The sequence below is a fragment of the Ursus americanus genome, chromosome 30 (assembly GCF_024610735.1).
Source record: "Ursus americanus isolate L20-20 chromosome 30, mUrsAme1.1.p, whole genome shotgun sequence".
Taxonomy (NCBI): Eukaryota; Metazoa; Chordata; class Mammalia; order Carnivora; family Ursidae; genus Ursus; species Ursus americanus.
The window spans coordinates 26,139,606-26,155,351 of record NC_142156.1 but is presented as its reverse complement, the minus strand read 5'-3'; the positions used below and the strand labels follow the sequence as shown (position 1 = coordinate 26,155,351).

The following is a 15,746-nucleotide window of genomic DNA, read 5'->3' as shown; positions in this document are numbered from 1 at the left end:
TGCATTCGGGAGTTCTTAATACACTCCAGATATTCCTTCTCTGTTGGATAAATGGTTTGCAAGTATTTTCTCCCAGTCTGTGTCTTGTCTTTTCATCCTCTTAATGGGGCTTTTGCAGAACAAATGTCTAAATTTTTTATGAGGTTTAGTTTACCAATTTTTCCTCATGTACATTGAGCTTTTGGTGTCGAGTCTAAGAACGTTTTGCTTAGTTAGCCCTAGATTCCGAAGATTTTCTCTTATGTTTCTTTTCTCAAAGTTTTATAGTTGCACGTGTTACACTTATGTCTGTGATCCATTTTGAGTTCCTTTGTGTATACAGGGAGTGGTTGAGGTCGGGGTTCATTGTTTGCCTTTGACGTCCAGCGGCTTCAGCCCCATTCGACAAAATGGCCATCCTTCTTGCACTGAACTGCTTTTGTGTCCCTGTCAGCAATCAGTTGGGCCCGTTAGTGTGGATTCCCGTTCCGTTGCATTGGTCTAATGCTACCCTGCTGTGAGTCGTCTCCAGCCGATAGCACACCGGGGCACCTACGTTGATCCTGAGTGTTCGGTTAATGCTTTAGTAGTCCTGTTTCAGAAAGTAGAAAGGAACAGATGCCCATAAATATTTTTACAAATGATAAGTTCACAAGAAGTTGCAAAAACTGTGACAAAGAGGTCCTGCCGTACCCAATGGAAGCATCGCCTAGAACAGTAGCTCATTATCAAAACCGGTACGTTAGCGTGGGCACCATAGAGCTCCCTTGACTACAGGCCTCACTAGGACTTCACCAGCTTCTGCAGTATCTCGTGTGTGTGCACACGCGTGTGTGTGCGTGTGTGTGTGTGTGTGTATGGGTAGGTCTGTATCATTTTATCAAGGTGAAAGTAATTTTAATAATACATTTTATTTAACCCAACATACCCAGTATATTACCATTTCAGCCTGTAGTCAATATAAAAATTATCGAGAGATTCTGCATTCTTTTATTCATACTAAGTTCTTAAAACCTGGTGGTATTAACATTCCATATCCGAGTACCACCTGTGCTATTATACATTTGTCAGTAAGTTGACTCACTATGTATATAGCTTATTTAAAAAGATATTTGGTATCCCTGCCATCAATGGAAAACTGACATGACTTGCGTAATAGAAGGAAACCATAAAAACAAATAGGATATGACAAAAGGACATAATTCAGTTCCACGCAGATGCCGTAGCCTGCCTGAGGCCAGCTCTCTCTTTGTCAGGAGGGGGTTTCTGAAGTGTGATAGGAGGTGTTCAAGACACTGTAGCACCAGACTGACCTTCCCCGTAATCTGAAAAGTTAAAGGGGAGCTGAAAATAGAAATCACACCGTGATTCTGTATGATAAGACCCCATGCCAGTGAACTGTCTGAAATCGTCTCGGAAATAGCGGGAGGCCCCTGCCACACCTCACCCCCTTGCCTGCTGGGCTCCCGGTGAACAGGAACAGCGTTCTGGTGTGCCAGGCCCTGTGCTTGGGACCGGGGACCCAGCGGTGTGTTAGACGAGGTCCTTGCCAGGTTAGTGGGGGTCGTGCAGAGTCCGATGGAGGCAAACCCAGGGTTGTAAGAGCGCATAGGAGGCACCTCTACCAGGCAGAAGGCTTACCTGCTCTCTTTCCAGGCCATGGGGGTGAGGCAGGGCCTCTAGGAACAGGGGCCAGCCAGAGCTAAGCCCAAGGGGAGACTCGTGCATAATGCAGTGTGTGTGTGTATCTGTGTGGGGAGGGGCGGGAAGGGCATGGTGGACATGGTGGCTGGCACATAAAGGACAGGAGGGTGGGGGTGACAGTGAGAGGTGGGGCTGGGGAGGAAAAAAGAGGAGGCTGCTGAGGGGTAAACTCATAGGAGGGGCCAGGCTGGGACAAGCAGGCACCGGGAAGGAGGCTGCTGGGGTCGTCCTGGTGCAGGGTCATGGAAACCTAGCCTAGAAAGGCAGTGGGAATGGGGAGGTATGCTGGGATGAATCTTCTGGAAGTCCGTGGGAGGGAGGACAGGCCTTGGGCAGGGTGGACCCTGAGTCTCTCTCTGGAAGCCCTGAATAGCTAAAGGATTCCCCACCCCTCCCAACCTGGACACGGAGCAAGCTCCCTGCCTTCTGTCTTCATGCCTGTCCACACCCTTACTTAGATCAGCCTGTCTGTCCCGACTTGTGCCCAGAGGCCGGGCTGATTCAGAGCCTTGGTTACCCAGGCCGTGTATCAGGAACAAGGCCAGCTACCCTCCCATCCGCTGACATGCCACAAGGGAAATGCTTGAAATCTGTAGTCCTCCTGTAAGTAAAGGGAGGGGTCAGTTTTGTTCATCTTTGTATCCTCGGCACCTGGCCCTGCACAGGGCACGTGGGAGGCCCTCAGTAAATGTGGGGGGGGGGAGGGTGGACGGGTGGTGGAGTGGGTACCTGGCACATTGTAGGTGCCTCCCGAATTAGGGGTGAATGAGTGAATGAGGAAGGAGAGAAGGTAATAAGAAAGGAAAGAAACAGTCCTCTCACTTCAGTACGCCCTGGGCTTAGTATGCTCCCTGGCTCCACGGATATTTGAATGTGTGAATGAATGAATGAATGAATGAATGAATAGGAGGGAGGAAGGGAACATTGAAAGAAAGATGCAGCCTCGCGCACGTTTGTGTACCCTCAGGGCCCAGCCGGTGCCCTGCACATAGTGGGTGTCCGTTGGATGTCCATGACATCTGGGGTGTCTCTGGGGCTCAGGCTCCCAGGTCGGAGCTGGCGTCCTCGTCTGGCTTGGGCTGGCTCTCCCCAGGGCTGACCTTGTCTCTGCCCCGGCAGGTGGACGAGCAGATTCACGCGTGCTATGCGCAGACCATGGCCGAATGGCTGGGCTGTGAGGCGATCGTGCGGCAGAGGGAGCGGGAGTCCCACGCGGCTGCCTTGGCCAAATGCTCGTCAGGGGCCAGCCTGGACGGCCACCTGCACCAGATGAGGCACAGGGACGCTACCATCAGCAACGAGGTGATGGGCGGCACCCATCTGGGAGCACGGGGGTGGGGGAGGGGCGGTAAAGGCAGGGATCTGCTCCGCGTAGCTCTTGTAGGGACGGTGACGGCTGTCTGGAGCTGTCACCCCTAGCATGTGGGTGGGAGGTGACCTTGGAGTTCGAGAGACCTGCATTGGAATCCAGCCTCACCATTTTCTGGCTGCGGGGCCTCCAGCAAGCACCTTTACTTCCGGGCCTCAATTTCCACATCTGTTAAAGGGAACACCCACTGGCATAGGGGAAGTTTGTGTGCAGCTCACGTGAGATCGTGCATACAAAGCGCCTGGCACAGCGCTCGACTTTCACATATTCGGCACATGCGCGCTGAGCACCGCGTTCTGGAATGTCGGGAACGCTCCCGTGGCCACATCACACCTCTCCGCCCTCACCGAAGCGCCGGCTTGGCAGCCCAAAGAAGGAGCTGAGAACAAGGTTAATTCTCTTCCCCAGCGAGGCACACTCATCGGGTTGCCAGCAGTCACGCTGCACAGCATAGCAAGCGACCACCAAAAGTCAGTGACTTCTGACAATGAGCCCTGAATGTGTCCTCGTGGGTCTGGCTCAGCGGAGCACTTCTTTTTTTTTTTTTTTTTTTTTAAAGATTTTATTTATTTATTTAACAGAGATAGAGACAGCCAGCAAGAGAGGGAACACAGCAGGGGGAGTGGGAGAGGAAGAAGCAGGCTCATAGTGGAGGAGCCTGATGTGGGGCTCGATCCCATAACGCCGGGATCACGCCCTGAGCCGAAGGCAGACGCTTAACCGCTGTGCCACCCAGGCGCCCCAGCGGAGCACTTCTGAGTGGGGCTGGCAGGGCTCACTCTTGCCCGCTGTCAGCGCCTGGTCCGCTAAAAGGTTTCTTGATCTTCGCTGGGCTCTCTGCCATGTCTGGGGTGACCGGGATGTGCCCCACATGTCCCATCGTCCAGCAGGCAGAGCTGGGCATGTTCTCATAGTGAACGCAGATCATAGACAAAGTGGAGATACACGAGGGCTGGTTAAACGTCTGCCCTGGCAAGGTTGCTCACATCCCCGGGCTGCCGCAGGTCCCAGGGCCAAGCCTCGCAGCCGAGTAGGCAGGAATGAGAAGTTCTAAGGGCAAAAGCATGTAGACAAAGGAATAAAAAAATCAGGCCATTAGTGCCAACCAGTCACTGGGAGTTGAACTTAAATAGTAGGCGGAAGTCTCAAGTACAGGGCAATTAAAGGTAGGGTTTTGCGGTTGCAGGAGTGGGAACTGGGGTCCCCTGGCTGCTGTGTGGCCCTGAGGCTCCAGGGAGCAGAGGGATACCCCCCCCCCCACTCTCATTGTACAGATAGGAGGCTGAGGCCCTGAAGGGACCTGCCCAAGTCAGGAATAGAGATGAGGCCGCACTTACAGAATCCCTGCCTGAGCTGAGAGCAGGGCCCCAAAGCCGGGATACAGCCTCACCCCTGCTCTCTCGGCCCCTTTTTCTATCAGTCCTCCCAGAGCTGCAGTTCAGGCCGCCAGCATGTCCGCCTGCAGAGTGACTCCAGCAGCAGCACACAGGTGACCTTCCAGAGGCCCCGCCCCTTCCCCATCCTCCCCTTCCCCCACCCACCCTCTCCCTCCAACCTGGAGTAAAGGGATGGGAGGTCCATCATCTATAGGTCACCTAGGGTTTATTTGTTTTAGCTTTTCATGCTAGCATTAAAAATGGAGTTTTTAGGCACACAAGTAATATATGAATCCCTGTAAAAAATTAAAGTATTGCAGAAAAAGCTAAATTTGGCTTTGATCATTCCTAATACCCACTTGCCCTCCCTAGAAATAGCATCATTTTGCTGTGTGTGCTGTCAGACCCTACTGATTGCCTGTACGTACACAGAAATATGTACACGGTATATAGAGGACATATTGCAATGTTTGGTAATTTTTGAAAATTTCTACATAAATGCCATCATGTGTGTTGGTCCACAGCTTTCCATTTTATTCAGTGAAATGTTAACTCGTCTCATGTGATATTAAATAAAAAAGCAAAGCCCCCAAAATAGGTGTACTATGTCACCTCTTGCATAACAAGAGGGAATATTAATATTAATATACCTATTTTCAAAAACAATGGATGAATAAGCCAGAAATGAATCAGAATGGTCGCCTGCAGGAGTCAAGGGAGGGCTCAGGAAAAGAAGCTACATTTCCCTGAATAGCCCTTGTTTCCTAGTTCCAACTTTGGAGTTAGGGACATTTTTTTTTTTTGCATAATTTAAAACAGTTGAATCTAGAAGAAATTTTGAAAAACCAAAAACGTGATTTTAACAGCAAATCAGATTGGTGACATAAACACACAGAGAAGAAATACTTCGTGTTCCCTTGGAACATGGTCTTACATCCTTGATAGGATCTGACCTCAGGACACAAAGAACCACAGAACAATCTTTGAGATGTATCCTGGAGGCTTTTCCATGGTAGTTCATACATTATCAAAGTACTTTTGAAAATTAATCCGTAACAGCCAAGCACGTGGATATACTATGCTGTTTCTAGCCTGTTCCTTCTGTTTTTAACCAATTTTTTGCTTTAAAAACTATGTGCCTATCATTTTGTGTGATGAAAGTTACGCTCCTTGCCACTTGAATTCCCTAGTACTCTCTCCTCAGGCAATTTCAGTGCTTCCTTATTTCTGGATTATTCTATGCATTTCCATGCAATAGGTCACTTTTTTTATTTTTCACAGCGGGAGCTTGTATCATACCTGGTTCCACCCCATCCTTTTCCCCAACTGTATAGTATTCCACGTGCATGTTCCATATTTGAACCAGTCCCCTGCTGATGGATATTTAGGCGGCTGCTGGAACCAGGCCACAGGGGACATTCTCTGTCTGTCTGTTTTTGTGCACCTCGTCTTCAGGTGTTTGAGTCTGTGACAAAGTGGAGCAAGTCGAGGCAGAAGGCAGGTTGGAGGAGAAACAGCCCAAGATCCCCAATGGGAACCTGGTGAATGGCACCTGTTTCCCAGACTCTGGCCATCCCTCCTCCCACAACGTCTCCTCGGGCCTCTCGGAGCACTCGGAGCCCAGCCTGAGCACAGAAGACAGTGTCATGGACACCCAACAGAATGCCCCCCTGGCACTTCGGCCTGGGGACAGCAGCGTGGAGAACGGGCAGAGCAGTGAGGCCACCACCTCCTGGGATGAGGCCCCCCATGAGGAGCTGGCCATGCAGGACAGCCTGGAGAGCGACCTCCTCGCCAACAAGAGCATGGACGAGTTCATGTCCTTCACCGGCAGCATGGACGTGGCCCTGCCCGTGGAGGGGGCTGCCATGGAGGGCTGGGGGGGCGGTGAGGTGGAGAAGCACAGCCAGGTGGACAGTGAGGACAAGCTCTCAGAAGAACCCGAGATGGAAAGTCTCTTCCCCGCCCTGGCTTCTCTGGCCGTGGCCGTTTCTGCCAACAACGAGGCATCACCCGTGTCCTCCAGCGGCGTCACTTACTCTGTAAGTCACCAGGATTCTCCTCCACTCCGTGTTCTCACCTAACAGCTGCGGGAGGGTGGGCGTGTCCCACAAGCCTCAGTTTCCCAGCACGACCTCTGCTCTGTTACATTTTCCCAGGCACAGAGGCTGCACTGGAAAAGCCCCTTTGGGAGGGAGGACAATATCATACCAGGCTCTGCTGTTCAAACCACCCCAGGTTCAATCCCAGCTGAGGCACGCCACTTCATGTCTCTGAGCCTCAGTTTCCCTATCAGTCGAGTACCTTCTCTCTTGAGCTGTTCTCAGAATTAGTGAGTCCGGTCCTCCATGCCTGACATGCGGTGACCTCTCAGTCAATAGCAGCCTTGAGGATGAGTATCTTGGCGTACGATCAGGTCCAACGTCCTTTAAATCCTCAAGTTTGCTTTCTTGCCAGAAGGTCCAAGCCAAAGGATGTCAACTGAACGGGAGGTTTTCGGAGCCAGGAGTTGTGTTTCCATTTTCCTTTGAAGAACTTGTTATTTCTATCTAAGATACACATGCCCATAGTTTGTAGAGTCAAACAGACAAGGCTGAATAGGAAATCAGAAGTGCCCCCCACCTGCCCCCGTGGAGCCCTCCCCAGAGGTCATAGTGGTTACTTACTCTGCCCAAGTTATCTGGTGTTTACCCCTGTGTCCGTAAATAACATACTTGTATTGCTACTTCTTGATCTTTTTTTTCCCCTTTTTTTCTGCAATTCCAGACATTCCACACCCACACCCTCGCCCCATAAGTGACACCTTCCCATCCCCATCCATCCACTACAGTTACAATGATTTCAGTTAAATGGCTCTTGTTCACACTCGTATAACAACAGAATGTATACACCACGTAGGAAGCACTATTTCTTTTTCTTTCCTACAAAAACAATTTTGTTTTCCCCGGATGCATTTTGATTTCCTTATCTCTGTTGTCTTTTCCTACGTTTGCTACGTATGGGTCATCACTCCATGCCCCCAGCCTCCGCACTCTGCCAGTTTTCTAAATCTCTCCTGGAACACTGCGGACACATGAGGTTTTCTGTTCATTTGTATGTCTCGCGAAGTCTCTCCAGTGGCCTTCCCCGGTCCACTGCTCCCAATGGATAGCTGTCATCTTAGATTTTTCTCCACCTGTACATGGAGGTTACTTTTGCTTTTGAATTATGCACCTGTGTATGTTGTAAATCTGATTCAAAGCTGTTAATTATCCAGAGAGATCTATTTTACAGTTCATCTGACACCTTGATTCAAAACAGGCAGCTGTCCTTGAGAACCCAAATGTTAGTTTTTCTTCCGGGGTTCCCTTACCAGGGATGGGGCTTTTGAGGGGGTCCCACCTTCATGCAGGAAAGTCTCTTATTAGATTCCTTACCTTAGGGGAGAAAGACCCCAAAACCATTCAACCCAAGCTTATGTTTTGCCAATTTGGAAGCTTCCTTCAAGGCAGAAGCCAGATTTGGTATTTTCTTGCCTTTCTGGGTTAAATTTTGGCCTTGGAATGTTCCGTATTTTTCTTGCCATATCATTGGACCTTTTCATCAGGTGGGGTCAAGGCAGTAAGTCCAGCATATGGTGGGAACCAGACTCCCGCTCGCTTCCTCCCTTCTTCCTGTCCGGTGTTCAGTGGGGGAGGGTCGCTGCCCCTCCAGCTGGTTATAACCCTCGTCCACTCAACGGGGACCATTCGTCTGTGCACCTTAGAGAATTGTTCTGTTTTATAGAAGGGAGAAAAGCTAAAAGAACTTCCATCCCACAAAGTGAAAAGAGGCTTTCGGGGGAAACAACAGAAACGAAATCGAACACCCACCCGGGCCAGGGAGAGGACATGCTTTTCAGTGGCAGCAGGAGAGGGCGAGGAGGGAGGAGGGAGAACCCTTGGAATCCCACCTCTGGGAGGAGTTGGGGTGTAACTGTTCCTTCCTCCCCGTCCCCTGGGTCTGCAGCCGGAGCTCCTGGACCTGTACACGGTGAACCTGCACCGCATCGAGAAGGACGTGCAGAGGTGTGACCGCAACTAGTGGTACTTCACGCCCGCCAACCTGGAGAAGCTGTGCAACATCATGTGCAGGTGGGGGGATGGGGAGGTCTGCGGGGGGGGGGGGCGGGAGGGGTGGCAGAGACGGGGCTCACAGGGAGCCCAGCCGGACGGCAGCCTCTGCCCCTGGCACCTTGCCCACCTGGCGTTTACACCAGCCCACGCTGACAATAAGATAACAATCCGAGCAATGATCACAACAGGGAGCATTTATTAAGCACTTACTGTATACAGGCACTCTCCTGAGCCCTTCACTAAACACTGTTTCATCTCGTCCTCACAGCAAGCCCGTGGGGTGAAGTGTTACCCCCGTCCACAGGGGAGGAGATGGAGGTTGAAGGCCAGCGCTTTGCTCCCGTCCCCCAGCGGGCAGTTGGCTGAGCAGGAGCTCGTACTCACGTCTCTCGGGCTCCAGAGTCTTGTGCTTTGTTTCCTTAAGCCAAGACCTGGAGCCTCTCATTACTTTTCACTACATACTGAATATTTTCTTTCTTAAAATAAGAAGGTAACTCAGGCTTATTAAAAACCTCAATCACCCAGCGAAACCACAAGTTCCTAAGGTCTAAAGAGAAGCTGCTTCCCTCTCCAGTCATAATGCCCCCTCGCCTAGAAGAAACTACTGCTAACAATTGAGTAAACATCCTCCCAAGCCATGTGTATATTTATGTGTAAATAACATAATATAGTGTGTATTATATAATATCACATGAGTACATATGTGTTTTAATGTTTTTTTATTTTATCTATATGGGATTAATACTCTGTCTTCTACGAATTGCTTTATACACTTAATCATGCATCGTGGGCATCTCTCCAGGCTGCTCTAACTCAGGGTTAGGGCTATACTAGTGTAGCCCACAGGCCAAATCCGGCCCACCACTCGTTTTTGTAAATAAAGCTTTATTAGAACCCAGCCATGCCCATTCGTTCGCATAGTCTCTATGATTGCTTCTGCAGAGTTGAGTAGTTGAGACAGAGAACGCACGGCGTGCAAAGCTGAAAATAATTATTATCCGGACCTCTCAGGAAAGGTGTGCCAATCCCTGCTCTAACTCATTTTTATTAATAAGTACTATCCCTTAACTATTCTATTTTACAGTCTCCTAAGCAATCATTGCCTCTCAAAATTGAGTTGAGGAGATACAAATATAATGAACTTTAATATAGTATGTTACATTAAAATGAAAAGGTGCTGGGGAAGAAGGAAGGATAAACCAACCTTTTCTGGGTTATGGCCTTGGAAGAAATCATGGAAGGCCTCACAGAGGAGGTGACATTCAAGATGGCCTTTGACAAAATTAGGAGAGACTCAAGAAACCACTTGGCATATATGTACTCTGTGGTGAGGCCACCTGGGTTCAGATCCTGCCTCTGCCATTTATTATTAGGTGTATGACTCTATGCATGTCACTTGTGTCTCTGGCCTCAGTCTCCTCATCTGTAAAACGGGATATGATAATACCTTTCTCATATGATTATTTTGAGAATTTCATGGTGTAATACATTTTTAGTGGCTGAGTATACAGTAAATGCTCAGTAGATATTAGTTATTATTAAGGGGGCAGATGGGAACTCCAGGCACAGAACTGCTAGGGCAAAGCACAGGGGCATGAATGTGTGCCTGAGAGGAGGAAGTACCAGGAGGTGGTGGGGCTGTGATGGGGAGGAGACAGTGAATGCCGTGTACCCCCAGCGAAGGGGTTTGCATGTTGTCTTGTCATAGTGGGGGGCCTGTGAACATGTGGTGCTTTGAGTTGGGCTTTAGGAAGGCCATCGTGGTGCCTGAGAATAGGATATTTGAAGCGTGTCAGATGGGGGAAGGGAACGAAGGTGGGAGCTGAAGGAATGAGTGGTCCAGGTGAGGGGTGGGGAACTGCGTCAGGGAGGAGGGAGAGGACGAGCGGGTTGGAGAGACAGGTCGTGAGTGCCATCCTTGGGCCCCTTGTCTCTCTTGAAGCTACATCTGGCAGCACATTGAGATCGGCTATGTCCAGGGCATACGTGACCTCCTGGCTCCACTGTTGGTCATCCTGGATGACGGTGAGTATGTCCTCCCCACTCAGGGCCAGGGGTGCAATTTTCTCCCTACTGCAGAGGAGGGGATGTGAACCTCATTTTGTGACTCCATGGAATGGGTCAGTGCAGGTGCTCAGAGGACCTGTTGGTGACCACACCAAGGTCCTAGTAAAATAAAAAGTTCGTTCCACATTAGCCAACACTTATCGCCAGGTGCCCAACACCCCGCCAGGCCTTCGCTAGCCACTGATTGTACAAACGTGAATGGGAACAAAGAAAAACCCAGGCCCAGATGTCTTCACTGGTGAATTAATACCAGTTCTTCACAAACTCTTCCAAAAGGTAGAATAGGAGGGAATACGTTCCGACTCACTCTATAAGACCATTCCTTATATGAGGACCCATTGGTACCTTGATACCTATACCAGACAAAGATGTCACAAGAAAAGAAAACTACAGACTGATGTCCTCTATGAATATAAAGACAAAAATCCTTAGCAAAACACTTGCAAACTGATTCCAGCAAGATATAGTAGGACTATATACCATGGCCAAATGGGATTTATCCCAGAAACGCAGGCTGGTTCAACGAATGAAAATGAATCCATGTAATTCACTATACTAATAGAATTAAGGACAAAAATGACATGGTCATCTTAATTGACGAGGAAATGGCATTTGACCAAATCCGACACCCTTTCATGTTAAAAACACTCTACAAACTAGAAATAGAAGGAAACTTTCTAAACACGATAAAAGGCACCTAAGAAAAACCTACGGCTATTTCATACTCAATGGTGAATGACTGAATGCTTTCCTCCTAAGATTAGGAAAAAGATAAGGATGTCCACTTTTGCTACAGAAGATTCTAGCCAGGACAATTAGGGAAGCAAAAGAAATAAAAGGTAGCATACTGGAAAGGAAGTAAAACTATCTATTTGCAGATGATGTGATTTTTGCATATAGTAATCCCAAGAAATAAGAAAAAAAGTATTGGAGGGGTGCCTGGGTGGCTTAGTAGGTTAAACATCTGACTCTTGATTTCGACTCTGGTCGTGATCTCCAGGTTGTGAGATCGAGCCCTGTGTCAGGCTCCACACTGGGCATGGAGTCTGCTTAAAATTCTCTCTTCCTCTCCTGCTTCCCTCCCCCCCCCCAAAAAAAATATTGGCGCTAATAAAAAAGTTCAGCAAGGTTGGAAGATACAAGATATATATACAAAAGTCAGTGGTACTTCTATACACGTGCGTTGAACAATCCGAAAGCGAAATTAGGAAGGCAATTCCAATTGTAATAGCATCTTAGAAGATATTTATGAATAAACTTAACAGAAGAAGTGAAAGACTCGCAGGTTCAATTCCAGACTGCTGTGATACAGCAAATATTGCAATAAAGCGAGTCAAATGAATTGTTTGATTTCCCAGCGCATATACAAGTTGTGTTTACACCACACTGTAGTCTGTTAAGTGTGCAGTGGCATTATGTCTAGAAAAATAATGTACTTACCTTATTTTAAAAATACTTTATTGCTAAAAGAAAAAAAAAATACTAACCATCATCTGCGCTCCCGGCGAGTCATAATCACTGATTACAGATCACTGTAACAAACATGATAATAATGAAAACATTTGAAACAGTGCAGGTATTACCCAAATGTGACACAGAGACACAAAGTGAGCAAATGCCGTTGGAAAAATGGTGCTGATAGACTTGCTCGATGCTACAAACCTTTAATTTGTAAAAAAAAAAAAAAAAAAAAAAAAAAAAAAAAGCGGTATCAGAGAAGTGCAATAAAACAAGTATGCCTATATACCAAACCTGTAAAAGACTGTTAACAAAATTAAAGATCTAGGGACCCCTGGGTGGCTCGGTCAGGTGAGCGTCTGCCTTCGGCTCAAGTCATGATCTCAGGGTCCTAGGATTGAGCCCCATGTCGGGCTCCCTGCTCATTGGGGAGCCTGCTTCTCCCTCTCCCTCTACTCCTCCTCCCTGCTCACGTACTCTGTCTCTCTCAAATAAACAAAAGCTTTAAAAAAATTAAAAGATCTAAGTAAATGGAAAGACATGTCATGTTTGTGAATTAGAAGACTTGGTAGTGTTAAGACGGCAGTACTCTCCAAATTGACTAGAGTCAGTGTGATCCCTATCGATATCCCAGCTGCATTTTTTGTACAAATGGACAAGCTGACTCTAATGCGGATAGCATTTCGGTGGAAACCTGGCGGTGAACTCCAGGTAGTGCATTCACCTCTCCGGTTCTCCCCCACCCCCGCCCCCACCCTGAACAGGGCCCCAGAGCTGAGTGCCTTTGCACTTGCCCTCCTCACCTTTTGGAAGGCTGTTCCTCTTCTTCCCAAAGGAGCAATCTCTCCCGTGTGCTACCACCTCTAACAAAAAGTGAAAATAATTATTCTGCCTGTATATTTAGCTCCTGTATGCAAAATTGACTCGGGATCATAAAAAGCTGCCTTTCTCTGCCGAGGCCTGTAATAAACACGTGTTGTACATTTCAGAAATCAGACGGGCCTGTGCTTTACTTCTGACACTTTTGGCTCTGCTCCCTTGGGCAGGAATCTCGGCCCCCTCACCAGTTTCTTTCACCTCCACGCAGTCCCTCCCCTGGACGTGGCATGAGTCTTTGTGGCAGTACATATGCCGATTCCTATTCAGTCAGCTTTGTGCCTGGAAGGTCAGAGGACGCCCTTCTCCTACACCAAATCCCAATTCCCCACCTGCGCTTAAGGGCTCTGCGTGGTCTGCTTTGTGCCTGACTTTTTGAGCTCAATTCGGACTCTTCTTCTCCTGGGTTACCTGCTCCTTTGGCCTTCGTCCTGTATGTGGGGCATGTCAACCTGTGCCTCCTTGTCCCTCTGCTTGGGAAGGCTCTTCCTTTGGACCATTTCCCTTGTGGTTACGAGATGCATCAACTCACACATCACACCTCAGAGAAGAGATGGTATCCAGCCCCCCGCCCCCCAGTCTTTGAGAGTGGTGCAGACACTGTCCACCACACCACCCTTCATGAGCTCCGCTTTGACTCCTCTTACTTACTTGTCTGCTTTTTGCCCTGTCTCCCCCATTGGGTGGGAAGCTCAGTGAGGTCTAGTTTAGTTCACGCCAGTGGTGCCTGGCACATGGCCACTCAGTAAACTCTAGTGGACAAATGTCTTGTTTCTCCAACTAGATTGTAAGCTCTTGAGCAGTGGGACAGCTTGTCCTTCCTTTGACTCCTTCTCCATAGTGCCTGGCACATAGGAAGTGCCCGGTGAGCGCCGCTTCATAGCTTGTTGAATGTGGTTGACTGTCATTTAGGGGACAGCGACTGAAGAGGAAGGCATCTAGAGTCATAAGTTTCCAAGTGCCGCTGTAAATGTGCTCTCACATGCTATGTAAACATGGGGAGCCCGTGACATGGGACAAGCTTTGATCTGGATTCTAGTTCCACTGCTACCACTAACCAGCGGGCATCCTTGGGCAAGTTTTTTTACGTATTCTTCAAGGGAGCAAGTCCCCTAGACCCCCTCAGCTCTCACCCCTGTGAGTATGGGAGTAAAGTGAGGGGCCACCTAAGGCTTCCTCTCAGCTCTAAATTCTGACCGCCATCCTTTGAGGCCAGGACCATCCCCAGCATCAGGTGGTTTCCGCTTGGTTTTTTGAACATTTACTAATATCCATAGCTTAATCCTATGCAATAAGAGGCGTCGTTCTTTCCAGGACAGACAACAGGTGCAAAGGTCAGCGGCATAGAGATGTCACTGAGAAGTTGGGTCAGAGGTGTAGGCAAGAGGAGGGCCCCGTAGCTGGAGAACGGAGGTGGAAGGCTGGGTCCTGCCCTGCGGTTTCTTGCGGGTTGCTCCCGTGAATGCTTGAAACGCGAAATGCGCGTGGTTCATTTGTGAGAACTGGCCTTGAAAAGCAATCTGGTGACGGAGGTGAGGAGGGCAATGAGTGGGCAAAAGTTGAATTTTGCAATCAAGTTAAATTCCAGGCCTCGTCGTGTACAGCTTCAACACACCCTCCACAGAGGGAAAGGAAAAGCTGATTCGCGAAATTGTTCCAGTGAGCGCTTGGGCTGATGCCCGCCGCCCCCGCCTCCCCTCGCTGCGCACGAATTGTGGGGGCTTTCTAGATGGCTTTAGGACATATCCCTTGTGAATGGCAAATGTGTATATGAATAAAAAATGAGTCGGGCACATGCCCAAAGCTCGTGGGGGGACGGCGGTGCCTGTGCACCTTCCTCAGCTGCTCGCACTGGCGCCTCTGCTGGGTCCCACCTACACATTTCTCTTCCCTGGGCTCCGGGGCTAATCTGAGCCGGGGCCCCGCCGGGGACCGTGGTCGCAGGCCACAGTGGGGGGCTCTGAAAGGGTTCTTGTGAGCCTTCTATCCAGGGTGCTGGGTGCCCCGTGTGTCCACCGAAGGCACCGAGGCGCGCATTGCCCCCCCCCTTTCTTTTTCCCTGTCAAGTCACTGCAGCTCTTTTGAGTGCTGTGCGCCTCGCCTTCCCCACGGAGCACCCCAGGCCCCCGCACTGGCACTGGAGCTTGTGTGCCGAGGGTCCCGACCCCCGGCCTAACTTCTTGGTCCCCTTGGCAGGAATGTGCTGGCCCTTCTTCCGGCTGTGGTCAGAGTCCGGTCACGCCTAGATGGTTTCTGTGAATCCTGGGCGGCCGCCTACACCGCCTCCCAAAGCCGGGTTCCTCCCCCGACCGCTGCAGCCGACGACTTCCACGTTCACAAGCCCCGAGTGGCCAGAACGGCTGCGCCTCTTTTTGTAGACTTACCGGGGGGATGCGTGTGCTCGCCTGGGCCGGCAGCTTTGGTCGCTGCCAGGGCGCCATCAGGACTGGCTTCCTTTCCCTTCCTCGACACGTTCAAGGTGCTGAAGCCACGTGGCATTTTTGCTGGTGTCCACACTGTGCTTAGTGAAGCGTCCCTGAGAAGGGAAGTTACCTCCCGTTTGAAAACCATCCCAAACTATAGCTTGAGAGTATGGGAGGTTGATATGAACTTTATCTAAGAATGTTCGGAGCTTTTAAACAAATTAACTTAAAAATAAAATTGACTTTCTTTAGAATTGTTAAGTTGAGAAAAAAGTTTAAGCGTGTTACTACGTGTCAGCCAATGAGATCTTCAAGATCAAATTTTTTAGATGGATTGTGCCTGCTCATTATGCCAGGTATGAATGTTTGGGGAGTTATCTGTGTTTCTCATCATTTTTAA

The 15,746-nt window shown here is 49.3% G+C and overlaps 1 protein-coding gene across 1 annotated transcript in view; it reads left to right on the top strand.

Annotated features, from left to right (window-relative positions):
• LOC148107469 (small G protein signaling modulator 1-like) overlaps window positions 1-15,169 on the top strand; it is an 84,560-nt gene extending 69,391 nt beyond the window's left edge. Inside the window, 7 exon segments of the mRNA XM_087857173.1 lie at window positions 2,803-2,985; window positions 4,473-4,541; window positions 5,884-5,893; window positions 5,896-6,470; window positions 8,416-8,540; window positions 10,465-10,547; window positions 14,991-15,169. Of these exon segments, the coding sequence (XP_087713299.1) occupies window positions 2,803-2,985; window positions 4,473-4,541; window positions 5,884-5,893; window positions 5,896-6,470; window positions 8,416-8,540; window positions 10,465-10,547; window positions 14,991-15,169 (1,224 nt within the window).
• Window positions 15,170-15,746: the final 577 nt, after the last annotated feature.